At 51.3% G+C, this 27,656-nt stretch overlaps 2 protein-coding genes across 11 annotated transcripts; both read left to right on the forward strand.

Moving 5' to 3' along the window:
- Positions 1 to 367: 367 nt before the first annotated feature.
- Positions 368 to 4,072, forward strand: DNAJB1 (DnaJ heat shock protein family (Hsp40) member B1). The gene is made up of 3 exons (XM_065917576.1): positions 368 to 647; positions 1,780 to 2,360; positions 2,649 to 4,072. Exons 1-3 carry the CDS (start codon positions 437 to 439, stop codon positions 2,877 to 2,879), a joined length of 1,023 nt encoding a protein of 340 aa, XP_065773648.1. The 5' UTR covers positions 368 to 436; the 3' UTR covers positions 2,880 to 4,072.
- An 11,505-nt stretch (positions 4,073 to 15,577) lies between these two features.
- On the forward strand, positions 15,578 to 27,389 carry GIPC1 (GIPC PDZ domain containing family member 1). 10 transcript variants are annotated; one of them, XM_065917577.1, is made up of 11 exons: positions 15,578 to 15,721; positions 15,926 to 16,027; positions 16,181 to 16,294; positions 18,140 to 18,194; positions 19,748 to 19,829; positions 23,411 to 23,731; positions 24,653 to 24,838; positions 24,942 to 25,122; positions 25,853 to 25,965; positions 26,321 to 26,402; positions 26,546 to 27,389. In XM_065917577.1, exons 6-11 carry the CDS (start codon positions 23,444 to 23,446, stop codon positions 26,695 to 26,697), a joined length of 1,002 nt encoding a protein of 333 aa, XP_065773649.1. In that variant the 5' UTR covers positions 15,578 to 15,721; positions 15,926 to 16,027; positions 16,181 to 16,294; positions 18,140 to 18,194; positions 19,748 to 19,829; positions 23,411 to 23,443; the 3' UTR covers positions 26,698 to 27,389. The 10 variants fall into 10 exon arrangements, with proteins under 10 accessions (XP_065773649.1, XP_065773654.1, XP_065773651.1 ...); XM_065917582.1 differs by having other exon boundaries at positions 16,240 to 16,364; XM_065917579.1 differs by having other exon boundaries at positions 16,240 to 16,294.
- Positions 27,390 to 27,656: the final 267 nt, after the last annotated feature.

The following is a 27,656-nucleotide window of genomic DNA, read 5'->3' on the forward strand; positions in this document are numbered from 1 at the left end:
GGGCGGTGTCTTCCCCAGACCCGCCCCTTCCTGGAGTAGCGCGTCGTAACCTATTGACCCAGACAGGAGGCGGGCCGCAAAGCCAGCCTGGTTGCAGGAAGCAATAAAACTTGGTCGCTATTGGTGCCCGCGGAGGGTGGGCAGGGCCTCCGCCGCCCGGGGCGCGCGCCGCTAAGAAGCGTTGCCCAGGACGGAGCGGGAGGGGGCGTGGCCGCGCACAGGCGGCCGTTGGCGGCGCGACCCCGCCCCGGATGTCGCGCGTCGCAGCCTGGGCGACGGGGATTGGCCAAAGCCGCGTGGGGGGCGGGGCGGAAGGTTCTGGAGGGGGCTGGCGGGCTCTGGAAGCTTCCGCCGGACGGGTATATAGAGTCCGGGACGGGGCGGTGGCGGAGCCGGGGGACGGCAACAGCTGGGTGGCGGGCCGCAGGCGGGGGCAATGGGAAAGGACTATTACCAGACGCTGGGCCTCGCCCGCGGTGCGTCGGACGAGGAGATCAAGAGGGCCTACCGCCGTCAGGCGCTGCGTTACCACCCGGACAAGAACAAGGAGCCCGGCGCTGAGGAGAAGTTCAAGGAGATCGCCGAGGCCTACGACGTGCTCAGCGACCCGCGCAAGCGCGAGATCTTCGACCGCTACGGGGAGGAAGGTGCGTGCGCGCGCGCAACCGGGGGCGCGCCCTCGCCGTTTGACAGGCGGAGAAACCGAGGCAGGGCGGCCTCGCTGTAGCATCTCCGGGGGGCGCTCCGGGTCCAGGGGTTGAAGCAGCCCCCGCCCTCTGGCCACAAAGGCCTCCGCCCTCGGATTGGCGGCCGCCCGATGGGAGGAGGGGCCCTGGCCGCGCTGCTCGTTCAGAAGCTTCTAGTATGTCTGGGGCTGCCCCTCCCTGGGCGCTCGCCTCCACCCACGTCCGCGATCGGTCCGAGGGTGCGGGTGAGGAAGGAGAGGGTTCGTACTCTTAGCTTGGCTGCTGGCGCTACGGGCGTGGGCTCACCTGGGCGAGGTGGGAGGCTCTGCCACTCCGGGGTTCAGGGCAGGGCCTCTGGCTGTGCCCTGAGCACAGGCTGCGAGTAGTGAACCTGCAAATGAGATGCCAATTAGCGCCGAGCGACCTCCCGCGCCTCTCCGAGGGTGGAGTGAGGTAATCCTTGTAAAGTGCTTACCTAGTCGGCCGTCAAGGTGCAGGTGGGGCCAGCTCTCTTCAGGGAAAAAGAAAGAAGCGTCTTGTCCTGTCGCCCATTGATGACTCAGGTTGCTGGGCTTGGTCCTCAGGAAGAAGCGGCTTATTATATGAGAATGGGGGCAGTTAGTGCCAGGGTGCGAGAATTTGAAAGTCTGCATTTGCAGTTTCATGTTGGGTTTCCTCTCCCACACGTCTCTAGCGGTAGGGGATTTAAGAGTAAGCATTTAGTGAAAACTGATCCGGGGTTAAGCATTTTTCATTGGCTCTCTTAGTGAGTTTTTCGTACTCATTATAATAGTGTAAGAGGAATGGGTTTCTCAGATGTGAGGACCTGGGTGGCCCCAAGAGATGCCCATCTCAAAGCATGAATCCTTCACCACTGTCTTGCCACAGTGAACTACCTGCCATAAGTGGGTGGGGGCTCCGTTTCTGCTGCTGCAAGTGGGAGGTAAAAGCTCGGAGTTCTTCCTTGTTCTTCCCTGACAGGCTAAAAAATATGCCTCCCCCAATGGCTCCTAAGCTTTTTTCCTTGAAGGAAAGCTCCTGGAGAGTTAAGTTCCTAGCCACTCATTTGATTTCATCTGCTTTGGCTTTTCAGGCCTGAAGGGCAGTGGCCCCAGCGGTGGGAGCAGCGGCGGTACTAACGGTACCTCCTTCAGCTACACATTCCATGGAGACCCTCATGCTATGTTTGCTGAGTTCTTCGGTGGCCGAAATCCCTTTGACACCTTTTTTGGGCAGCGCAACGGGGAGGAAGGCATGGACATCGATGACCCGTTCTCTGGCTTCCCCATGGGCATGGGTGGCTTCACCAACATGAACTTTGGCCGCTCCCGCCCTGCCCAAGAGCCCACCCGAAAGAAACAAGATCCCCCCGTCACCCATGACCTTAGGGTCTCACTTGAAGAGATCTACAGCGGCTGTACCAAGAAGATGAAAATCTCCCATAAGCGGCTGAACCCCGACGGAAAGAGCATTCGCAATGAAGACAAAATCTTGACCATCGAAGTGAAGCGGGGGTGGAAAGAAGGGACCAAAATCACCTTCCCCAAGGAAGGAGACCAGACTTCCAACAACATTCCAGCCGATATTGTCTTTGTTTTAAAGGACAAGCCACACAATATCTTTAAGAGAGATGGCTCTGATGTCATTTATCCAGCCAGGATCAGCCTTCGGGAGGTAAGGCACTAGCGTCTGGGGAGGGAGAAGGCTGCTTTGTGATGCCGTTCAGTGTTTGCTTGACAAATGTTTCTGGGTACTTGGTGTGGGCCAAGCTTGGACAGTGCAATGGCGACAAGACTGTCCAGGGCTGTTTTTCCAGAGCGTCCGTGCTGGTGACCTGGGTAGATCTTAAGGCAGGGTCTTAGCTGCAGAGGCCTGATGGCGCTTACCCTCCAGTGAGCAGCCTCTGGGCAGGATGTGAGCTGCTAAGCTACTCTTTCTAATGCTGTCCCTTTGCTTTCCAAGGCTCTGTGTGGCTGTACAGTGAATGTCCCCACTCTGGACGGCAGGACCATACCCGTTGTGTTCAAAGATGTCATCAGGCCTGGCATGCGGCGAAAAGTTCCCGGAGAAGGCCTCCCTCTCCCCAAAACGCCCGAGAAACGTGGGGACCTCATTATTGAGTTTGAAGTGATCTTCCCTGAAAGGATTCCCCAGACGTCAAGAACCGTTCTTGAGCAGGTTCTTCCGATATAGTCAACCTGTGTTCCCCAAGGACTGACCAGGGACCTTTCCAGAGCTCAAGGATTTCCAGACCGTTCCACCAGCTGTGGACCCGCGAGAGGGCGGGAGGGCCCAGGGAGGGCTTTCATACTGCTGAATGTTTTCCAGAGAATATATTACAATCTTTCAAAGTCGTGCACTAGACTAAAGTTGTTTTTCCAGCGGTAGGGCGGCAGGTGGTGGGGACAGCAGGCGAAGGCAGTGCAGTCTGCCCCACTGGGTCCTTACAGCCCTCCTGGGTGGGCAGCACCCCCCTCCTCCCTCTCCAAACCCTCCCCAGGGGGAGAGGCAGACTGCAGACCCACAGCTGGACTTGATCCCCCTGTTGTAGTCCCTCCGCTTGCAGACGTCCTGTGGTGTGGACCTGCCTTCATGGTTACCAGATCCTGTACACTCCTCAGTTTGTAATGTGTGATCAGTTCATGTTTTACTCTGTATTTGTCTCCCCCATCTTGCCCTTCCCTAAGAAACCCCCTCTTCTCTTTTGCCATCTCAAATTGAGAATCTCAACTCTGGTTGCTGAACTGCCTGGCCAGCTCCCACAAGCAATACCTCCCTTGTTCCAGCAGGACCAAGGGAGCCGGCATTCACTGAGTGAGTAACGTGCAGCTGCCTCTCCCTCAAGAGTCAGGGGCCTTGGCTGGGGTCTTGGCCCCAGGCTCCCAGGCAGAGATCTTCACCTTCCTTTGCTGTGAGGCAATCTTTTGGCACACCTGGGATTTCCCCATGACCCAGGTCATTTTTTTTGTTCAATGGACTCTGGACTCTCTCAAAAGGATCTGATCCTTTTGAATTTTGCACAGCCCTAGCTATAATCCCTTTTGATAAAAGGGTCTTTGCTTCTGATTACAGGAGCACTGTGGAACGTCTGTAAATATGTTTTTATAATTCTGTGTAAAGTTGATGTGCAGTCAGATGAAACCGGTCCACAGCAGCTGCTGCTCTCTGTATAGGGCCATGATGGAACTGAGAAAGAACCTGGTGGGAGTTGGGGGGGGGGTGGGGGGGGTGGGGGGAGGTGTTGGAACAAGTGTTTGTTCCTTGCAAGGTCAGTCTGGTGCTCAGACTTTTAGATTCATTGTAAGTTGCCACTGCCAACACAAGACCAAAGTGTGTGACTTGTCAATGTGCAGCGTGACAGCATTAAAGACTGATGCTAAACCTCAGGGGAGCAGTCCTGCGACTCTGTTTGAGGGTTCTGCTGATGGGATGGGGTGGTGTTGGGGCAACCCTCCAAAGGCAGCCAGGGTGGGTGGGAGGGGGAGGGGTCGGCAGGAGGTAGGAGTCCTCTGCAAGGGAGAGAGAAGTTGCCCTCCTGAGTTAAATGTGGGGTGAACAAGAGAAACCTGCTGGACTGGCTCTGGGCATCGGAAGAGCCCAGTGGATTCAGAGCTTGTTTTTTGGTGAAGGTTGGGGCCAAAGTTAAACAGATCCCCTCCCAGTCTTGCAAGATCTGGTTGCTGGGGCCAAGGAGAAGTGTGTGCCCTACTCTCTTAATCTCCACCCGCACCCCCTGCATCCCTGCTTTCTTGATGAAACAAACTGGTGTCAGGCAGGCCCTGGCCAAACCAGATTAGGATTCCAGGCCAGGGCCATCCCACCCTGGTTAGGACCTATTTCCTGCCCTCCCTTTATTTGCAGGGTACTGAAACTGCTTTTACTTTGTAACTTTTTTTAAGGAACTGGTTTTATTACAAGACAAGTAATTACACAGGCCAAAAACTGCATTGCTATTTTGCTACAAGATATCAGGATGTAGAAACTTAAATAACCATATTTAACACCAACCTTGGAGGGCTTTCCCTTACCACTGAAACAGTTTAACCACTGGAAGCAATCTAAGGGCAGTACTGTCCCAGAGAACCTTCTTCAGCAATGGGAATGTTCATTTTAAAACAAATTTAAGATTCAACAGAACACAAGTTGCTTAGTAGCTACAGGCACATTTAAGTGCTCAGCACCCACCCGTGGTGGTTAGCAGTGACTATTGGACAGCACAGATCTTAGAGAGGGCTTTTCACCCAAACCTAAGCCATGGGTCTCTTAGAGGAGTAGCTGCTTTGAGCCCGGAGAGGCCATCCTCATTGGGAGGTGACCCCTGGAGTATTAAGAGGCAAAAGGGACCTTATCACCACTTCTAGGATGAGAAATGATATTTACTGCAGAATTGGCCCTGGCCCCAACTGGGGTCGCAGACCCCCAGAGCTGCCATCCCCCTGCCCCAGCCTCCCTCATTAACATAGCTGGTCTGTATGGGGTTCTTATCCAAGGGCCGTGGGCACAAATGTGCCCAAAGCTTCGGTGTGTCGCACACAATCCTGGTAACGGAGAAATAACCTTCCTGTGATGGTGGATGGGACAGTGTCACTCTTCAGGAAAATGACAAGGACCCTAGTAAACGGAGGCCTGTCCCTCGGATGCACAGCCTTTGCCCACACTGAAACCTGATTGCATGTGTGTGTCAGGTGTTTGTCTGCAAGCTGGCTTCTCCCCTCACTCCCTTAGCTTCCCTTTAACAAATTTATATTCCCACGATGCCTATTTGATCACATTTCGGAGTTTGCTCCTTCCACAACAGTGTGAGGGGAGCTGCCTCTGTTTTGCACCCACCTCATGGGGTCGCAAAGAGTTGGACACGACTGAGTGACTAAACACAGTATCTTTATCCATCACACCAGGAGTGCTTCATTTTTCCATGATTCAAACAATAGAAAACAAAAATTCATATTCAGCCTGTGGTGAATAGTCAAGTCCCCTCCTTCCTCAGGACCACTGTAGACAAGCCATGGCATTACAAATTTTTTTTCCTCTTTTAAAAATATTTTTGTGCAGCCTCCTGGAGACAATCTGCCTATATAAGCGTAAACATAATTTCTAAATTTTCAGTTTCGATTTTTGGCTATGTAAGCACAGTACTGAATTTGTAAGGGCATATAGAGTTAAAAAGTCACCCTCCCATCCCTTTTGAATCCACTGCCAGGAAAACTTTCCCAGTTTCTCCTGTGCTTTGCCTTCTGATGTTGCATGAAGACATTTTTCTTTTTTTACACAAGTGGTACATACTGTATGCTCTGCTTCCCCGCCCCCCCTGCCACCTTTTTTTTCCTCTCATACATGGAAATAGCTTCTTCTCTTCTGTTTTTCCATATGTTGATTCTACCAGACACGTGCAGGTGGGTGTGAAGATCTAGTTCCATGTTTGGTGGCTCCTATTTCTCCTTTATCATTGCTCCTGCTTCCAGGTTTGAATCTCAACTCAACCACTTTGTAGCTGTGTGACCTTGAGCAAATGATTTGACTTCTCTGTGCCTCAGTTTTTTCAACTGTAGAATAAGCACAAAAATTGTACTTCTACAGTTGTGAGGATTTTCAGGTATAGAGATATAGAAGCACACAACAAAGCCTGACACAACAAGTGCTGTGTGTCAGCGACCGTATCCTAATGTGAAAAAGTTTCTCAGCCCACTCCAAAGAAACCTCTGAGGTGAGTTCACGGTCTTTTGGGTCTATTCTCTTGGCTAAGCTCCAGGAACCAAATCCCTAGGCAAGCCCCTGAGACCCACAACTCCACCCTGGCCCCCACCCAACTTGAGAAGGCTCACTCCAGGAATTTCCTGCTGGTCCAGTGGTTTGGGCTCTGCTCTCACTGCCAAGGACGTGGATTCAATACCTGGTCAGAACTAAAATCCCACAAGCCATGCAATGCAGCCAAAAAGAAAAAGCAGGCTCACTCCCATGCTGTTTGGTCACAGCCTGCTCACTCGACACCAGCAGTGGAACATCAGGCCCTAGGACTGAGCAGCCTGCCTTTGAGTCCCAACTCTGTCACTCTGCTGCTGTGTGTTCTTGGGCAAGTGACTTCACTTCTCTGAGTCTCAGAGGCCACCTTTGAAAACAGGGCTACTGAAGATACAGACTTCATAGAGGTGTTGTGAACACTGGGCAAGGTAGGGCACTGGGGAGGCAAAAGAACATGGCATTAAGAAGTTGGTTTCCCAGGACTTCCTGGTAGTCCAGTGGCTAAGACTCTGAACTCCCAATTGAGGGGGCCTGGGTTCCATCCCTGGTCAGGGAACTAGATCCCACATGTGACAAGACCAGGTGCAGACAAAGATTTAAACAAAGAACTTGGCTTCTGAATGGTGACCGTGCTGAGTTCAAGTTCTGCTCACTGCATTCCCCTGGCCACTCCCACCTTCTCACTCCCCCAGGGCCACAACTCAGACAGCTAACCTCTGAGAATTTGACACAGGTCTGGCACAGGACAATTGTGAATTAACATGAGGAAATACTAAGGAACTTCGGGAAAAATTTGCCCCAGCTCTCTTTAAATATTGGTTATTCCCATTAGCTGTTAATTATTGAAGAACACAGCATAATGCCTGATATGTAATAAGCATTGTCCATTCAATAAACATTTATTGAATGCCTCCAGTGTGTCCATTCCTGTCCTTTTTTTTTTTTCGGCCACACCCCGAGGTATGTGGGACCTTATTTCCCTGACTGGGGATTGAACCTTCACCCCCTGCAATGGGAGGTAGATTCCCAACCACTGGACCACTAGGGAGGTCCCTGTCCAGTCCTGCTCCTGATGCTGAGGAGACAGTATTAGACAAAACAGGCAAAAATTTCTGCCTTTGCAGAGCTGACAGTCAAGTGGGGTGAGAAAGAACAAAACCAAAACCAAATGGTGGTGCTAGTGGTAAAGAGGGCGTCCCTGGTGGGTCAGACAGTAAAGAATCTGCCTGCAATGTGGGAGACCAGGGTTTGATCACTGGGTCAGGAAGATCCCCTCTGGGAGGAAATGGCAACCCACTCCAGTATTCTTGCCTGGGTAATCCCATGGACAGAGGGGCCGAGTGGGCTACCCATGGGGTCGCAAAGAGTTGGACACGTCTGAGCAGCAGCAGCAGCAGAAAGTGATGGCGAAATATGGAACAACTTGGTACAGAGTGTTGTGCTGTGTACTTAGTTGCCGTGTCCAACTCTGTGACCCCATGGACTGCAGCCCACTAGGCTCCTCTGTCGATGGGTGTTGGGTGCAGTTTTAAGTGACATGGCCAGTGAATGCCTCACCCTGAAGGCAACATTTGAACAAAGAGTTGAAGGAAATAAGTAAGAGGAGAGCCACATGAATACTGAGGGAAGGACCTTCCAGGCAGAGGAAACAACCTGTGCAAAGGCACTGAAGCAGGAGCCTGAGTTTAAGGAACAGCCAGGGGACTTCCAGTGCAGGGGGCCTGGGTGCCATCCCTGGTCAGGGAATTAGATCCCACATACCACCACCACCACCACAACAGAAGATCCTGCACAGCCAAATATTTTTTTTTTTTTTTAAGGAACAGCCAGGAGTCCAATGAGGCTGGACCAGAGTAAATGAGGGGTGAGTGGGAGGCAAAGGCAGACAGTACAGGGTCTGTGGGCTACTGGAGACTTTTGACTTTTCCTGAGTGAGGCAGGAGCTTACAAAGATTTGGGGTTTGTTCTATCTTAATATTCCTTTGGGAGGTGGGTGTGGGAAGAGGAGAGAGTCATTTGATTATATAACAACTAAAAGTACCTGAGCTATATATATGATCAGTCTCTTGAAATTTCAACACACCAACCTATTTCCAACTAGCATAACACAAGCAATAAGCATCTATTTTCTATTAAAATCTACTTCATAAAGTACATGTTCCCCTCACACAAACCTGAGAATTCTTTCACAGTCTGCTGAGTCTAAGCTTGGTAGCGGAAAGGAGCGTGGTGGTGTCTGATTTCTTCTGAGTTCTGAAACTCTCTGATTACTCAGATGTTTTCCCTCTTTGTCATGAAGACAGGAGAGAGCCTCAGGAATACTTCAGAAGATTCTCCTCCTGAGCAATCCCAGTTTCCTTGAGGTCACTGTGTCTGACTCTTTGTGACCCCAAAGAAGTCACTCTTTGTGACCGCCAGGCTCCTCTGGGGGTCTTCCAGGAAAGAATACTGGAGTGGGTTGCCATTTCCTTTTCCAGAACATCATCCCTACCCAGCGATCGAACCCACGTCTCCTGCATTTACAGGTGGATTCTTTACCACTGAGCCACCTGGAAAGTCCAAAGTCACCTACCATGCCCTAATAATTGTCGCATCGCTGGTACCCAGGGTAGCACTTGACCCAGAGCTGCCCCTCGGAATGTTTGTTGAAAGAGTAATTGAGAGACAAAATGATTCAGACAAGAGGACCTGCAACATTTGCCCACCGCTCACGTCAGGGAGTGTGCCAAGGAAGAACGACCCTGAGGTCTGCTGGTGGTTCCCCCAAGAAAGGGGTCCCCCACACCCCACTGCCTCCAACTCCCACCTGGAAGAAATGGGTATTCTGTCTGGCTCCAGGAAAGCCCCTCTTTCCTGGGATCCTGTTCTTACAACATGATTCATGCATTAGTCATTGGGCACAGTTCCTGAGGGCCAGCTCACTAGCCCCGGGGGATCCAGCGAGAGGCAAACAAAGCAGGTGGGGGGAACTCATGGAGCTCACAGTCTTCCAGGAAACAGAGACTTCTGTTTTAGTTTCCTGTGGCTTCTGTGACAAAGTACAACGAACTGGGAGGCCTAAAACAACTGGATTTATTCTCTTGCAGTTCAGGCAACCACAGGGCCAAAACTAAGGTCTCAGTAGGGTTGGCTCCTGCTTTAGGCTCTGAAGGAGCCTAAAGTGAGTTCCACGCACCTCTCCCAGGTTCCGGGGGCTGCCAACAATCCTTGGCCTTCCTTAGCTTGTGGCTACATCACTCCAATCTCTGCCTCTGTCTTCACAAGAAGTCATCTCTCCCTTCCTGTCTCTCTGTTTTCTTCTTTTTTTTAAATTTATTTATGGCTGCTCTGAGTCTTCATTGCTGCTCATGGGCTTTCTCTAGTTGCAGTGAGAGGGGGCTACTGTCTAGATGCAGCGAGCATGGGCTTTCCATTGCAGTGGCTTCTCTTGTTGTGGAGCTCAAGCTTTGGGGCATGCAGGCTTAGTTGCTCCTCGGCATGTGGAATCTTCCCAAACCAGGGATCGAACCCATGTCCCCTGCATTGGCAGGCAGACTCCTAACCACTGGACCACCAGGAAAGTCCTCTGTATCTTCTTTTCTGTCTCTTTAAAAGGACACATTGGATTCAGGGCCCATTTAAATCCAGGATGATCTCATCTCAAGATCCTCAATTTATTTAATTACTTCTGCAAGACCCTGACGCCAAATAAGGTTACAATCACAGATTCAGGCACATGGGCATGTCTTGTAAGGGTCCACTATGCAACCGACTGTAGTGGGCAAAGTATTGTACTTCCCATCACCAGAGAGCTTGGAGAGAGGACGCATGCGTGGCAGGTCCTGGGCACACCATCCAAGGTACAGGAGCTTGTCAGGGCTCAGAGATAGGCCATTGGAGCAGCCGCCCCATGGAAGACCAGTGGCGCGCATAAAGCAGGTCTGAGCTGAACGTGAGGCCCTGGAGGCCTGGTGTGGGTGGGGCAGAGACAGCAGGAGAGAGTAACGTGGGGTGTGCCCAGGAATGAGACAGGCCCAGAGTCAGGGCCCTGCTGAGACAGGCCCACATGCCTGAGGCAGAGAAGCCAGCTGAAAGAGTTTGAGTCAGGAGGGACATGGCATGATCTGCTTTTATCCAGAAATTGGAGTTGAGGTCTGGCTGGTTTGTCTCAATGGGGGCCCAACTTTCCTTGAGAAAATAATGCTGGACATCAGTGTGGCTAGGCCTGACTCCAGATGAAATATTTCACTGAAGTATTTCAAGGGCACATGGCCTCTTGGCGTGGGGGTCATTAGCTGCGAAAGAACAGGATCAGACTTGGGTGCTCACAGGTGCCCTCTGGCTGCCATGGGGGGAATAGATTGGGGGGGGTGATCCAGGGTGGAGCTGGGAGATCAGTGAGAAATTGGTTGGGGCTGGACCAGGTGGGGGCCAAGGAAGTGGTGGGTAGTGACTGAAGATGTATTTTGAAAGGAGACCTGCCCAATGTCCCTCCAGAAAGTAGCCCTACTGTTTTAGGAGTTGTTGTTTATTTCTAAAATATTTATTTATTTATAAAACCATTGAAAGATTGCGTTTAGGGATGGGAGGGGAGTAGGAGTATTCGTTTCAGGTATTTATTTTAAAAATTTCAAAGCTAGGGCTTTCCAGTGGTCTAGAGGTTAAGAATCTGCCTTGCAATGCAAGGGATGACAGTTTGATCCCTGATCCAGCTCCGGGACCACAACTCTAAGCCTGTACTCTAAAGCCCTCGAGCCACAACTACTGAAGCCCGAGAACTCTACAGCCGATGCTCCGCAACAAGAGAAGCCACTGCAATGAGAAGCCTGTGCTGTGCTCTCCTTATTCGTTCAGTCGTGTCTGACTCTTTGCAAACCCATGGCCTGAAGCCTGAATACCACAGAGTAGCCCCCACATGCCACAACTAGAGAAAGCCCACGCACAGCAACAAGACCCAGTGCAGCCAAAAATAAATACTTTTTTTTTTTTTTATTTCAAAGCTTGGAAAACTTACAGGAATAGTAAAGTGATACCCATATTCCACTTTCCTGGATTCAGCAGCAATTGTTATTATTTTGTCATATTTGCTTCCTCTATCTCCCTATATGTTCACAGCGATGTACACAATATTATAATATTGTATATAAAATGTTTTATACTTGTGTAATTTTTTCTGAACCATGTGACAGCTGCAGGCATCATGAATTTAACACTTAGTAATTCAGTGTTTGGACTTCCAAGGTGGTGCTAGCAGTAAAGAGTCTGCCTGCCGATGCAGGAGATGTAAGAGACCCAGTTTCAATCCCTGGGTCAGGAAGATCCCCTGGAGGAGGGCATGGAAATTCACTCCACTATTCTTGCCTGGAGAATCCCATGGACAGAGCAGCCTGGCGGTCCACAGTTCATGGGGTCGAAAAAAGTGGGACATGACTGAAGCGACTTAGTGAAAGTGAAAGTGAAGTCGCTCAGTCGTGTCCGACTCCTTGCGACCCAATGGACTGTAGCCTACCAGGCTTCTCCATCCATGGGTTTTCCTGGAGTGGGTTGCCATTTCCTTCTCCAGAAGATCTTCCTGACCCAGGGATTGAACCCAGGTCTCCCGCATTGTAGGCAGATGCTTTACTGTTTGAGCCACCAAGCAACTTAGCACATAAGCAAATCAGTGTTTATATCCTAAGAATAAGAATATTCTCTTGTGTAACCACAACAAAACATTCACCCTTAGGAAATTTAACATGCATATGACATTATTATCTAATATTCAGGCAACATTCAAGTATTCTAGATTATCCCAAGAATATCCATCCTAACCCTTTTACCATTTTTTGAAATTTTTATCAAGGATCCAATCAAGAATCAAAGACTGATTTTAGTTGTCTTCTATCTTTTGTCTCCTTCAACCTAGAACCATTTACCAGTCATTTATTCATTTAATTAATGGATTGAATTTGCCTTTCATGACATGGATCTGTTTGAAGAGTCCAGACCATTTTGTTTTTGTTTTTTAAAGAATGTCCCTCCATCAGGTTGTGTCTGTTGTTGTTGTTTTTTTCCTAGTAATTAATTTGAGCAAACTCCGGGAGAAGGTGAAGGACAGGGAAGCCTGGCATGCTGCAGTCCAGGGGTTTTAAAGAGTCGGACACAACTGAGCGACTGAACAACAACCATCAAACTCAGATTAAGCACTTCGGGCAGGACCAGGTTCTTCGAAGGTGATGTGTCTTCCTGAGTAATACGTCACAGTAGTAACAGTGAGGACAGCCTATTCTCTCAGTGGTCATACCTTTTTATCACTTGGTTAAGGTAGTGACTTCCAGCTTTCTCCACTGCACCTTTTCCAAGGTAACTTTTTCTCCGCTGAAATTAACAAGTGATATGTGGGCTGGTTCTTTGACAGTAAATATCTACTGCCCCATTTAACAAAGCATTGTCTGAATCAATCATTCCTCTAGTGGAAGACAAATGGTGCTTTTCTAACCTGATCTTTCCTTCTGCATCTATTAGTTGGCATTCCAGAACTCCACCCCCAACTCCCCACACACAAGGGTAGAGGCAGCATTCAAATCTGAGCTCCTAATGGAGGCGTGGGGGACAAATTGAGAGAGAAACACTGACACATAAACACTATCACGTGTAAAATAGGCAGCCAGTGGGAAGCAGCTGTATTACAAGGGAGCTCAGCTCAGTGCTCTGTGACGACCTCGACGGGTGGGATGCGGGTGGGTGGGAGGAGTCTCAGAGGGAGAGGATATATGTATACTTATAGCTGACTGTTGGACAGCAGACACCAACACAACATTGTAAAGCAACTATCCTCCAATTTAAAATAAATATTAAAAAAAAAAAAAAATCTGAGCTCCTCGCCAGCTGGGCCTCCCAACTTCTTGAGCTATAAAATCAAGAAGGAAGGAGATACCCAGTGTTGCTCTGTGCCCTTGGGCAACCTGCTCGCCCTTCCCTGGGCACTTCCTCATCCGTCAACAGGTGGCTTCAGGTGGATTCCACTCAGGACTCTGTTGTCCCCATGTCACACATACCGTCTCTCCAGCTGTGTAGAAGGAAGCAGCTCAGATGTCAGGCACAAGCAGCACAGTGGACACAGTCCCACAGAGAGCACTGGCCCAGCCAGAGGCAATCGATAGCTCAGTGGGGGTGGCAGAGGTCAGCAGAACAGGAAGAGAAGGACAATAGCTGTGCCTGCTGCCACAGCAGTTTCAGTATTTGCCAGCTGGGTGGGGCTGGCCAGGCAGCCCTCAGCAACAGCCCAGGGCCCACTCTCCCCTTCACTTTATCACTCAGGCCCTAACCCAGCTGGAATGTGCAGCAACTCACCTCACCCAGGGAACTGCAAAGACTCAATCATTCCAGGAGGCTTGAACAGTTGAAGTCTCCAAGAACTACAACTCCCAGAACACACAGTGAATCCCTGATCTGGCCCCAGCTGTCCGAGTGGCTGGGTTGTTCCTAGAACAAGGAAATCTCATCTGTCCTGGGAACTGACTGTCCTGGCCTGTTGTTGTTCAGTCACTAAATAGTAGCTGACTCCTTGCAACCCCATGAACTGCAGCACGCCAGGCTTCCCTGTCCTTCACTATCTCCCAATAGTGAGATCATCAAAATCATGATTTGCTCAAAATCATGTCCACTGAATTGGTGACGCCATCCAACCATCTCATGTTCTCTCGCCCCCTTCTTCTCCTGCCCTCAGTCTTCCCCAGCATTAGGGTCTTTTCCAGTGAATCGGCTGTTTGCATCAGGTGGCCAAAGGTGGAGCTTCAGTATCAGTCCTTGGAATGAGTATTCAGGGTTGATTTCCTTTAGAATTGACTGATTTGATCTCCTTGCTGTTCAACAGACTCTCAAGAGTCTTCTCCAGTACCACAGTTCGAAACCATCACTTATTCAGTGCTCAGCCTTCTTTATGGTCCAGCTTTCACATCTCTACATGACAAGTAGAAAAACCACAGCTTTGACTATACAGTCTCTGCTTTTTTTTTTTTTTAATCTGCTGTCTAGGTTTGTCCTGACCCGGGAAAGGTGCATTTGTGTCTTTGTTTCTTGTACCTGCGTCTGCCTAAGAAATCCCAGTTACAAGCCAAACCTGGAGATGGTGAGATTACCTAGTTCTTTCATCCACATATGTATACTGAAACCCTGCTCTGTGCCATTCTCAGGACTGGAGGGTGGAGGACGGAGGGGCAACAGAGATGAAGGAGACAGACTCGTGAATGTCAGCTCCCTGAGGGCTGAGACTTGGCCTGGCTGGGTATCTTTTGTAATCTAGCACATAATATGTGCTCAATAAATATTCGCTGGTCAACCAGCAAGCGGACAGACCGTTTTGCCTTTGTCTTTCGTTCCACTGCAACCTAAAGATGCTTTGCTAGCTGCGTTGCAAGCTCCTTCGCTATTGTTCTCTCCTAAAGAGTATTGTATCTCTCTGTCCGCCCTCCAAGCCTCTGCATGCCCTGTTCCCTTTACTAAGAGAACATTCATTCAGCTTACTCGTAGACGTATCTGTTGAGATAGGACAGAGCCTGGCACGGGGCAGGAGCGACTTAAATATTTGATGAGTAAATGAATGAATGAATGCCCTTGTCCATTGTCCATCCAGGACGCCGGACACGCGGGACCCTCCCTATTCATCTCAGTCCCCCGCCCACCCGCCCAGAATGAATACATCTTTTTATCTGCCCTGAGGATGGCCAAGCTGGGGCATGGGCAGGCCGAGTGGAGGACTGAATTAGGGATCGCCTTTGGCTCCCTCCGAGTATTCTAAAGGGTTCCCTTTTCTGGACTTTGGAAGTTTGTATCCTTTCCCCCACCCCCCACCCCCAAACTCAGTATCGGTCACCTGACTTCCACGACTAGCCCCCCCGCCTCTTAGCACCCACAGCACCCCACACGGACACTTAGCCAAGAACACGTGGTCCAGGGGCCTCAGCTTCCCATTGGCCGCTGGCCTCCTTCCTCCCAGAGATTGGCTCGGGCTCGGCCTCAGCTCCCCCTTCCGCAGCCTCGCGGTGGTACAGCCCGCCGCGGCTTAGGAGGGGCGGGAAGGTCCAACGCTCCGCGGCGCGGGGGAGGTGTCGTGAAGAATCGAGTGAAGCTCAGGGATCCCTCTGGAATGTTTCCTTCGGGTTCCACCCGAAGCGGGGCGGCGTGGAGTGGATTGGCCGCGAGCGCCGAGCGGCCGCTTCTGATTGGCCAGTTGCGGGTGCCGGCCCCGCCCCCTGGCGGTGGCTGCGGGAGAGGCCCGGGCCAGAGTTTGCGGAGGGCCGAGCTGGGCGAGCCGGTCGGCGGCTACAGAGGCGCAGGTGAGTATACCCTGCGAGGCGCGGCGGGGCGGGGGGTCCATCGCGGCCGCTCGCGGGGACCCCGGAGCAGACCTGCGAGATCGCGGACCCGCGGGGATTCGGCCGATCCTGCGGGGTGGGGCCGGCCCCAGAGCGGGGTGGAGGGGCGGGGCGGGGGGAAATCTCTGAGTCCCCTTCCCCGAGGACCGCCTGCCTTCCCTCTAGGGGCAGGGGTGAACGCCTCCCGGCGCCGGGATGGCATCTCCAGCCGCACCCCAGCCCCCTGCACCTCTGGAGAGTTCCCGTCCTGGCGGGGACAGGCGCAGGGTAGGTATTTCGGGCAAGTCCCAGAAGCTGGCCTTGTCCCAATCGTCCAGGGCCTGGGGAGGGGGTGGGGTGCGCCTTGGGAGAACCGAGGTCCCGATTGTAATAATGAAAAAAATCACCCGGGCTAGCATTCATTGAACACTTCCGTGTCAGGTATTTACCATGCGGATCATTGAATCACCCCTCATGGAAGTTGCTGTTACTTCTTTCAGAGGTGAAGCAGCAGGCCCAGAGAGGTGGAGTGTCTTGCCTAAGGTCACACAGCGAGTAAGTGGCAGATGTGGGACTCAAACCCATGCCTCAGAGTCCAGAACTGGAATCTCCGCCACTAGACTAGGTATCCAGTGGCTTCAGGGCTCAGGTGTTTCTGACCAGCTCCTCCCACTCCATTCCCTCCAACTAGACACACCATCTGGGGCACACCTGCTGGTCGTTGCTTTCACCAGCTGCTCAGACAGGAAGCTGCCCCCATATCCCTTTTCCCCAAAGCTGGAAAAGCAAGGCCAGAATACTGGGTCCTGAGAAGAGAGTGACATCTGTGGGAGAGATAGGTGGGTGGCAGGGAGCCACCGGGGTCCTGTGGCTGCTGGGCCCCCCAGGAGGCCTGGGCCCCAGATAGTAGGCATTCTCCCTGGGAACACCCATGAGCCGGTTTTTCAAGACTGATTCAGAGGCCTCCCGCCCTCGTCTTCCAAGCAGTACACTGCCGAAAAGGGGAGCATGGGCGTGGTGTCCCCTCCCCTAGCTTGCGTGAGCTCTCAGGAACCCCCTTCCCCATTTCCTGCTCCTCCCATTGCAACTCTGTGTGGCTGTAGGCTCGTTAAGTTCCGGGCCCTTCCCAGTGAAGAGAGGGTAGGGATGTGGGATTCCAGCCAGCCTGCTCAGTGCCACGAGCTGAATTGAAGCTCATTTTCTCCATACCTGTGTTCAAGTTTAAGGGGAGACTGGGAGTGTGGTGGGGAGGTGGCAGCTTGAAGCTGTACAGTAGGCATGTTCTGAGCATAGGGGGGCTCGGAGAGTAGTCAGAATGCAGGCATAAGACACATTATTCATTCTGTACGTATTTATTAAGCATCTACTATGTGCCAGGTGGGCTTCCCTAGTGGCTCAGTGGTAAAGAATCCTCCTGCCAACGCAGAAGACACAGGTTTGATCCCTGGGTCGAGAAGATCCCCTGGAGAAGGAAATGGCAACCCACTCCAGTATTCTTGCCTGGAAATCCCATGGACAGAGGAGCCTGGTGGCCGTCGCATGAGTTGGACACAAGTTAGCAACTAAACCACCACCACAGGCCAGGTACTGTTCCTGGCATAGAGGATATAGTCGTGACCACAACAGAAATCCTTGCTCTTGGGCAGCTGCCATTCTACTGGGGGGAAGCAGGCAACAAACAAGTTGTTAATAACAAGTAAATACGAAACACACTTGCAGAAGTTGATAAATGCTATGAATAAAATATGAGGGAGTGGCATGGTAGAATCTGTAAGAAAGGGGGATCTCAGAGGAGGTAACTTTGGAGCCAAGATCTGAATGACAAAAAGAAGCTGGGCCTTGTAAGGATCAGGTAGGGGGCACAGCCAAGGCAAAGGCTCTGAGGCTGGGTCAAGCTTGGCATGGTATGGCTGGGGCAGGAGAGAACCCAGGGTGTGATTCTGTGGGGATCTGTGGGTCACATTAAGGAGTTTAGAGCTTTTCTTCCATCACGTGGGAAACCGATGTAAGATTTGAGGCTGGGGAGCAACACGATCTGGTTTATGTTTTAAAATAGAGACATAAAATTAAATAACAGCCTAAGACTGGAAGACAAGAGTTCTGCCAGAACAGCATGTAATTAAATCCATGGGCCTGAGTTGTCTGGACCACAGGGGTGGTTGTAACAGGCAGGGACAAGCCAGGAAGGCTGCTTGGAGGAGGTGGCCTGGAGTAGGCCTTGACAGGCAGAGAGGATTGGGATGTTCCTGGGCAGGGCAAGGGAAGAGGCAGTAATAACAGTGAGAGTAATAATAACTTTCTTAAATTAAATGTCAGGCAAAGTGCTAATTGAGTTACTTGCATAAACTCTTTGGATTCCCGTAAGCACTCTGAGAGACAGGAATTCTGCCCATTTTTCAGATGAGGAAACTGAAGCCCTGTCAAGTGAAGTGACTTGCCCACAGCCACTCAGCTGGTAAGTGACAGGGGTGGGATTTGAACCCAGGCCACTCTGCCTCTTCTGGCCTGGAAAACAAATTCATAAACACCACCCACTTTCCTTACCACCATTATTTCCCTGTCCTGGGTAAGACATGAAGCCAACCTGAACCAGGGCATCAAGTGTAGGCAGAATAAGGAAGTTGGGAACTGGTGAGCAGGATGTGGGGTCCCTAGATAAAGGAGGGAGTTTGAATCTTGGCAGCTGACTAAAGATGATACAGATAGAAATAGTAGTAATTGTCACCAGCATTTGTGGAACTCTTATTGTGTGCCAGCAACTGTTCCAAACACATGTATGATTTCTTTGGAACTCAGAAAGGTTAAGACATTTGCCCACAGTTGCACAACTAATAAGTGGTGAATCCAGGTTTAATATTTATGTTCTTAGCATTCTGCTAAGATGTATGGGAAGTGGTAGGAGGGGAGCCTGGGGAGGTGATGATGTGGGGTTTTTTGTTGTTTTTAGTAGCATCATTAAGTGAGTATAGTGAAATAACTTGACAGAGCAGTACTGGTTTATTCATTCAGAATGTGTTTTATTTCTAGTATCTAGAATATATAGAGTTCCCACAAATCAATAAGAAAAAAGACTAGGCATTGCAATTAAAAACAGACCATGTGGTTTTAGAGAATTCCCTGGTGGTTCAGTGATTAGGACTCTGCTCATTCACTGTTGAGGGCTGGGATTCAATCTCTGGTCAGGGAACTAAGATCCCATGAGCCACGTGGCATGGCAAGAAAAAAAAAATGCGGTTTTTAAAAATGGGCAAAGATTTAAGTAGACAGTTTACAAAAGGGCAAATCCAAATGGTTTCAAATGTTTTAAAGGTTGTTTAGTATCACTGATTAGAAGGGGAGTGAAAAAGGCAAAATCTCAGTGTCTCCGTGGTTAGATGAAGCACCTACTTTGTGTCCAGAATGATGCTGGGAAGCAAGGAATAAGGGACCCCAGAGGTAGGACTTATACTGTTGCTGGGGAGACAAGATCCTACTGAGGGCAGATGCTACGGCCTGTGCTTCTTTGTCTCCCCAGAGCTGGGCACAGAGACTGGTGGGCTGGTGAATATTAGATTCATTAATCCATCCATTAATTCATTAATTCTCCACTCATTAATTCCACAAGTGCCAGGCCCTGTTCTCTGAGCTAAGAATAGAGGAATGAGTAAGACAGGCAAAGTTCCCTGCCCTTTTTGGCAAACAGACAATGAACAAGCTAAATGAATGAAGTATGGTTTCCACCTGAAAGAGGTAAGAGAGTGAGTTGTGTGGCTACCAGTGGGCACAGCTAGTGCAAAGGCCCTGAGGTTGAACTTCATCCAGTGTGTTGAAAGAACAAGGAGGAGGCCCTTGTATCTGCAGGGAATGAGCGAGGGGACAGAGCCAGGAGATGAGGGCACATGGGTGACATGGGCTGGTCATTTGGGGCCCATGGGCCAAGGGGAGGACATTGACTTTTACTCCAAGTGAGGTAGGAGCCCTGGGAGGGGTTGGAGCGTGGACAAATGTGACCTGACTTATGTTTTACAGGATCACTCTGGCTGCTGTATTAACCACTGGGGGGCAAGGGCGGAAGCTGGGAGACTCAGAAAAGGCAGCTGCAGTCGTCTAGGTGAGTTGTTTTTGTTTTTAAGATGTATTTATTTATGGTCGCTCTGGGTCTTCATTGCTGCACTGGGGCCTTCTCTAGTTGTAGTGCATAGGCTTCTCATTGCAGTGTTTTCTGTTGTTGCGGAACATGGGCTCTAGGGCATGTGGGCTGCAGTAGTTGTGATGCATGGGCTCAGAAGTTGTGACGCATGGGCTGAGTTGCTCCATGGCATGTGGGATCTTCTGAGCCCAGGGATCAAACCCATGTATCCTGCATTGGCAGGGGAACTCTTTACCACTGAGCCACCTGAGAAGCTCTCGCTGAGTGTTGATGGGACTAGACCAGGTGGTGTTAGAGGAGGTGTTGAAGAACAGATGAATGAATGAAAATGGGTCTAGCTCAGGGGCTCTACTGAATCCAGGACAGCCCTAGGGAAGAGGTGATCTGAAAGGAGGGAGCAAGAAGTCCCCCTTACATACAAAAATATAATTTGGCATAATCTGATCCTTACCACAGCCTGGCCAGGTGGATGGAATGTCCCCATTTACAGGTCAGGCATCTGAGGCCCAGGGAGGTTGAGTCACCTAGGGGAGAGCATCACTGTAATGAACTTGGGCTTGGGAGTCAGACCTGAGGGTTGGGGCCAGTTTCTGTGACTTTGGACATGTGACTTAAACATGAACTCTCTTTCCTAGTCTATAAAGACCTATACAGTTGACCTCCATCGCTTCTTTTTTTTTTTTTCTTTCTTTCTTTTTTAGTATTTATTCATTAGGCTGCACCAGGTCTTAGTTGCAGCACTCAGGATCTCTAGTTTCGGCATGCAAACCCTTTGTTGGTGCTTGTGGGATCTATTTGCCTGACTGGGGATCGAACCTGGGCCCCCTGCATTGGGAGCATGAAGTCTTAGCCACTGGGCCACCTGGGAAGTCCCCCTCCATCACCTCTTTTACCTGCCCTCTTCGTATTCTCCCATTGCTCACTCCACTCTAGCCACACTGGTCTCTAGCTTAATTGTGAATCTGCTCAGAATCTCCCATGACTGCCATTTCACTCAGATCAAAAGCTCAAGTTCTGCCTCTGGCCCACAGGGCCCTGCACAGTCTGCCTGTTACCTCTCTCAGTTCAATTCAGTTCAGTCACTCAGTCATGTCCAACTCTTTGCAACCACATGGACTGCAGCACGCCAGGCTTCCTTGTCCATCACCAGCTCCCAGAGCTTGCTAAGACTCATGTCCATCGAGTCGGTTATGCCATCTATCCATCTCATCCTCTGTCGTCCCCTTCTCCTCCTGCCTTCAGTCTTTCCCAGCATCAGGGTCTTTTCCAATGAGTCAGTTCTTCGCATCAGGTGGCCAAAGTATTGGAGTTTCAGCTTCAGTATCAGTCCTTCCAGTGAATATTCAGGACTGATTCCCTTTAGGATTGACTGGTTTGATCTTCTTGTCCAACGGACTCTCAAGAGTCTTCTCAGCACCACCAAAAGCATCAATTCTTTGGTGCTCAGCTTTCTTTATAGTCCAGCTCTCACATCCATACATGACTACTGGAAAAACCATAACTTTGATTAGACAGACCTTTGTCAGCAAAGTAATGTCTCTGCTTTTTACGTCTCTGCCCTCACCTTTTCCTACTGTCCCTCTTACTTCGGGATCCAACCACACAGGCTTCCTTGCTGATCCTCAAACATGTCAAGTAAATCCCCACCTCAGGGCCTTTGCACTAGCTGTTCTCTCTGCCTGAATGTTCTTGCCTCATATCCTCCTGTCTTTCAAGTCTCAGCTTCACCTCCTCAGAGAGGCAGGTCCTTTGTGACCTTGTCTGTAAAGCTTGTTTTATTGTCTTTATAGCTCTTTAGAAATTACATAGAATATTTACACATTTGCTTGCTCACTGTACATCTTCTCTGAACTGTATGCTTTTGGACAGCATGGACAGAGCCCCAGCTAGCTAACCTCTGCAGCAACTAGGAGTAAATTCGAAAAATGCAACCCTGAGTCTGGTGCTTTTGCACAGTGAACAACCTGTGTAACTGCTCATGATGGCCCTAGTCAGGGACCTTCAGATTGTCTTTTTTTTTTTTAATAATTGGAGTTATTTTAATATTTGCAGCATACATTTTGCTCAGTGGTTTAGTAACGTGCTTGAGTTATTCACAGAGATTTTATCTTACCTTCACAGGTATACTATTTAGCAAACTTTTATGAAATTATTAATTACAGTTTTGAATTATAATTAAATAAAACTTTTTTCTTTTACTGCACCACATGCTTGTGGGATCTTAGTTACCCAACCAGGGATTGAACCCATGCTGAATCTTAACCACTGGACTGCCACGGAATTTCCTAATTAAAGTTTTTTAAAAATACACACCACACACACATGCATGTATCCACTTAAACACATACACCCATGGTATATATACCCACACATACATACATATGTATGTGTATTTGTAAATGCTTAGAATATATCCATGTAAGATTGTTTTCTTCATCCATTAACCTTTCATCACAGGCTCCTTATTTACTCTGGGTAAGGAAATGTGGGACCTTGCTTATCTTATTGAAGGCAATATCTACAATGGTGCATGGAATATAGTTGGTACCCAAAACATATTTGTTTGAAGGGAGGGAGGGAGGAAGAGAGAGAGAAAAATAGAGTGGAGGGAGAAGAAAGAAAAAAAGTGTATCAGTCAGGATAGGTTTTGCTGCAGTAACGAACATCGCCCAGAATCTTAGCAGTCATACTCTACAATGGTTTATTTTTTGTTCCTGCTACATGTCCACTGCCCCTTAGCTGGGGGGTTTCATTCATTGTAGTCACTCAGAGCCTGCCCTGACGGGGTAGCCACCACATCAAATGTGGCTGGTCACCCTACCAGGAAAATTAGATCTGTGGAGGTTCTTGCTCCAGTAATTAAATGCTTCAGCCCAGAAATGTCATGTGTCACTTCCTCTCACAACTCAATTGTCCAGAACTGTTCATATGCTTACCCAGTCATAAAGAGGCCAGGAATGCCATCTGCTTACATACTTTGAAAGGTAAGAGTCAGAAATTTTTTGTGCACAGCACTAATGATTGCAACCAATAGAAAAATAGAGAAACGTAGGCTGTGAGCCTCCATTTTCTCATCTATTAAACGGGCATAATCGCATATATGGTACATCATGTAATCACATTGGGACAATAATATGTTCCCCACGATGTGACATGAGGATAAAGTAAGATCACAGAGCAGTTAGCAGTTATGGTAAATATTAGCTGATATTATTATTTCCATGCAGGTGTGTGAGTGCTAGGACCAGGTGTTTTGTTTTTTTTAAGTGAAACAAAGTGTTTATTAGGGAGAAAAAGTGTGAATAGGCACACATGAGGGACTTAGAGTGTCATGCCCCCGTGGTAGTTTGAATCACTTATATGAGGCATTTTTTCCAGGTTCCCTTTGGCCAGTCATCTGGCTGGGTGATTGCCTGGCTCTGAACTGGGACCCGATTTTGAACTGAGGCCAGCCTGTTCTCTGAATAATTTCATTGGGCCTGTGGGGGCAAGGCGGCCTGAGGCTACAACCCAGGCCCTGAGCACCTTTTCCCATCCTGCAGATTTCCTGGGTGTGCCCCCTCTTCTCACTGCTCATGCCACTAGGACTGGGGCGGCGGAAAAAGGCACCACCTCTGGTGGAAAATGAGGAGGCTGAGCCAGGCCGTGGTGGGCTGGGCGTGGGGGAGCCGGGGCCCCTGGGCGGAGGTGGGGCGGGGGGGCCCCAGATGGGCTTGCCCCCTCCGCCCCCTGCCCTGCGGCCCCGCCTCGTGTTCCACACCCAGCTGGCCCATGGCAGTCCCACTGGCCGCATCGAGGGATTCACCAACGTCAAGGAGCTGTATGGCAAGATTGCCGAGGCCTTCCGGCTGCCAGCTGCCGAGGTACCCACTGGGGAGCCGGGCACCGGGGTTCCCTGATGGTGAGCTAGAGAGAGGCCGGAGCGTGCATCCTGTTTGTGAGCTATGGCTCAGGTGCTGAAGCTGCAAATACTGAGGCTTTACCCCAGTGAATTATGGGGAACTGTAGGCAGGGCTGGAGCTGAGTTTCATCAGGCATTGGGAGGCCTGCACCCCATGACTTTGTGGCAATCTGGAGGCCATAGGCAGACGCAGCATTCCCACCAGCCATTGTGAGGCCTGTGCCCCAGTGGATTATGGGGGCTGGTGGCCACAGCTGGATGCTGAGTTCCAGTCAGGCATGCATTAGGAGACCTGCAGCCCAGTGTATTGTGGGTAACTGGAGACCAGGACTGGGTGCTGAGTTCCCATCAGCACTGGGAGGCCTCAGCCCAGTGGATTGTGGGAATGGACAGCCAGGGCTGGATGCTACATTCCCATCTTACATTGAAGGGTTTGTAGCCCAGCGGACTGTGGGAGCCGGTGGTCAGATGTAAGATTCACCTATGATTCATTGGGAGGTCCAACCCCAAGGATTTCAGGGGCCAAAGGAATGGAGGAAGCAAAGAGGGTGACAGTGGGATTGTGCAGGAAGTAGATGCAGGGGTCTCAGTAGGCAGAATGTGTATCTGTACCCCTTCATTCATTCCAAAAGCATTTTCTGATCACCCACTGCATGCCAGGCTCTATGCCCTGGAACCAGTAGGGAGTTTTTTCTAGGACAGAAACCCAGCCATAGCAGAGCTGACATCCTAGTGGGGGCCTTGACTGGGCTCCGTGGTGGTCAAGCACTGGGAGGGATACCTCCAGGCCCTTCCCAGCCAGTGCTCCTTCCTTCCCCCTCAGGTAGCAGTTGGCAAAGGGCATGGGAGAGAGGTGAGGGTTGAATGTCTCCCACTCCTGCAGGTGATGTTCTGCACCCTCAACACCCACAAAGTGGACATGGACAAGCTCCTGGGGGGGCAGATAGGGCTGGAGGACTTCATCTTTGCCCACGTCAAGGGTCAGCGCAAGGAAGTGGAGGTGTTCAAGTCGGAGGAGGCGTTGGGGCTCACCATCACAGACAATGGGGCTGGCTATGCCTTCATCAAGGTACCTGGGGGTGGGGCACCCAGAGTCTGAAGGGTAAGGCCTAGCCTATGAGGGTAGGACCCAAGGGTGGAGCCACGGGGGCTGACAGCTCCTTTCCCCACAGCGCATTAAGGAGGGCAGCGTGATCGACCACATCCAGCTCATCAGTGTGGGTGACATGATCGAGGCCATCAACGGACAGAGTCTGCTGGGCTGCCGGCACTACGAGGTGGCCCGGCTGCTCAAGGAGCTGCCCCGAGGCCGCACCTTCACACTGAAGCTCACAGAACCTCGAAAAGCCTTTGGTGAGGGGCTGCCGCGTACCCCCCTGCAACGCCCGCGCTCCCGCCTGTAGTACCAAGGATCACCAGCAGGTGGTGCCCAAGCCCAGCTGGTGGTAACTGGTGGGGCAGCCCCACCCTTCTGCGGGGAGAGGGTGTTGGCTCACGGCCCAGCTCAGGAGGGGAATGGAGGCAAGGAGGAAGTTGCCCCCACACCCAGCTTCCAGGAGCCATTAGCCTAGCCAAGCGCCCCCAACCTGGCCAACCCCCTAGCCCCAAGAAGCCAGGCTTGGCTGCCCTGTGCAAGCCCGCCTACCTTTTTGTCCAGCTTCATTAACTCTCAGGAATGGGCTCAAGGTCCCTGGCTTGGGGGTGGGGGACTCTGAAACACTTCCCCAGGCAGATAGGGCTGGTCTGCTGCCCAGCAGCTAAACCCCAGTGGCCTTGGGGAAACTAGCTGGAGACCCAGGACCCATCCCCTTCCTGTCCCTCCAGCCCCCAGGACAGGAGTGGTCCCCTCCAGCCTCCCAGCCCTTTTCCATACCTAGCCCCTGGCTGCGCCTCCTACACCCCGGCCAAGCCAGAGTCAGGAGACCTACCCTTCTGGGGTCACCTCAGCCCCCAACGCCCCCAAAACCTACAGAAGCTTGGAGAAGGTAGAGGGTGGTCTGAGGCCGGGATGTCTGGGTTTCTGCCCAGAACATGCTGAAACTGGGCTCCTCCAGTCCTCACCCTTTCCCCCTACCTCCCACAGACATGATCAGCGTGCGTTCAGGGGGTGGCCGCCCTGGCTCGGGTCCCCAGCTGGGCACTGGCCGAGGGACCCTCCGGCTCCGATCTCGGGGTCCAGCCACAGTAGAGGATCTGGTGAGTGTTCCAGCAGAGCCTAAGTCCCTCCCCGCCCCCACCCTACCCCCGCCCCCCACCACTTCCCTGTGAAATTTATAGGTGGCAGCATCACTCTTAGCTGAGGGCCTCTGGGCACTGGATGTTCATCCACCTCTACCACTGCCCAGCTCTGGGACCTACCCTGGGCAAGTGGACCTTAGTTTCCTAATCTGTGAAATGGGGCTAATAATACTGCCACTTTGGGGGTTGTCATGAGAAAGAACCATGGGTTTCTATATCAAAAGTGGCTAAAAAAAAATTGCACCCAGCGCTCAGTATAATTACAGGTATATTCACATTATTATAATGTCATCATCCCTCTTCCTGCCCCCAGCCTTCAGCCTTTGAGGAGAAGGCCATTGAGAAGGTGGATGACCTGTTGGAGAGTTACATGGGCATCAGGGACACAGAGCTGGGTAAGTGAGGATGGGGTCATCAGGGTCTGGGGATGGGTGGGCGTGTGGGAGAAAGGGGCTTGTAGGTCCTGTGGGGCTGAGTCTACCCTAAGCCCCTCTGTCATCTGTGCCTCCATTCTGCTTCCCCATCCTTCCCCCTCCAGCGGCCACCATGGTGGAGCTTGGAAAGGACAAAAGGAACCCAGACGAGCTGGCTGAGGCCCTGGATGAACGGCTGGGTGACTTCGCCTTCCCGGATGAGTTTGTCTTTGACGTCTGGGGGGCCATCGGGGACGCCAAGGTTGGCCGCTACTAGGCCTTCCGCTGGACCTCAAGATGACTTGGGCCAGGCCCGGTGGGAGCCTCTGGGGCGGAGACACCAGAGCCCGGACCCCAGCGTCTAGCTTGGGCCCAGCTCAGTAGCCCGGAGATGATGCAGAGCGGAGGTGGGGCCAGGCCTCTGCCCCTCCTCCATTCGGTACCACCCCCTTGCCAGTTCCCAGCCTGGCTGGGGCGCCCAGCCCCCCACCCCCACCCTCCTCCCCACCTACCTCAGCCAGGGTCAGGCACAGCTGCGGAAAGGGACCAACCAGATTGGGTGGCCACCCCCCCTCCCCGCCCCCAATACTTTCCGCCTCAGCTGCCAAACTGGTCCCTCCTATCTCCCTGGGGCCTCGGGTTCTGTTTGGGGGTCGTGACCTCCCTAGTTTCCTGATGCAGGGAATGCAGGAGGGGGCTGTGTGTCCCCCCTCAGCAAATGCAATAATACCCTCCTCTTCCACCACCCCCCATCTCCCCAGAGGAGCCCCCTCACTGTGGAGTCTGTTACCTCCGCATTTGAAACACTAGTCTGCTGTGAAACCCTCCCAAACTCCCTCCCTCCCCGACCCCCCTCATGTCTCCCTCAGCTCAGCCCCAGACCGAAGGGGCCGGAGGGAGGGATGATGGCGGTGGGCTTTTGTACCTGAATTTGCTGTCTGGAACATAAAGAATCTATCTGCTGTTGGATCTGTGTGGCGGCTTCTGGGTGAGAGAGGAGGGTGGGTCGGGGCTGGGAAAGAATGTAGCAGCTGAAATCCATCCTCTTCGGGCTCCAAATTGAATTAGGAGCTGGCCCCAGCCACCCGCCCCCTCCCACCCGTTCAGCCTGATGAGGCTCTTGGCTGCAAGCCACCAGGCTTCCAGGCAAGGCCAGAGCTTCTTCGCCTACTCAGGGTGCAAATCTTGCTCCCTTTCCAACAAAGCTTCCTGCCACCCTCTGGCCTGATGTGAACA

The sequence above is a fragment of the Muntiacus reevesi genome, chromosome 1 (assembly GCF_963930625.1).
Source record: "Muntiacus reevesi chromosome 1, mMunRee1.1, whole genome shotgun sequence".
NCBI classification, from domain to species: domain Eukaryota; kingdom Metazoa; phylum Chordata; class Mammalia; order Artiodactyla; family Cervidae; genus Muntiacus; species Muntiacus reevesi.

What these genes read in the sequence shown, in the direction of transcription:
- DNAJB1 (XM_065917576.1), top strand. Translation starts at nt 437, where the DNA reads ATGGGAAAGGACTATTACCAGACGCTGGGCCTCGCCCGCGGTGCGTCG. An exon ending in CGACCGCTACGGGGAGGAAG is followed by an intron (nt 648 to 1,779) that starts GTGCGTGCGCGC and finishes TTGGCTTTTCAG; the next exon opens with GCCTGAAGGGCAGTGGCCCC. An exon ending in CCAGGATCAGCCTTCGGGAG is followed by an intron (nt 2,361 to 2,648) that starts GTAAGGCACTAG and finishes TTGCTTTCCAAG; the next exon opens with GCTCTGTGTGGCTGTACAGT.
- GIPC1 (XM_065917577.1), top strand. Translation starts at nt 23,444, where the DNA reads ATGCCACTAGGACTGGGGCGGCGGAAAAAGGCACCACCTCTGGTGGAA. An exon ending in TCCGGCTGCCAGCTGCCGAG is followed by an intron (nt 23,732 to 24,652) that starts GTACCCACTGGG and finishes CCACTCCTGCAG; the next exon opens with GTGATGTTCTGCACCCTCAA. An exon ending in AGAACCTCGAAAAGCCTTTG is followed by an intron (nt 25,123 to 25,852) that starts GTGAGGGGCTGC and finishes TACCTCCCACAG; the next exon opens with ACATGATCAGCGTGCGTTCA.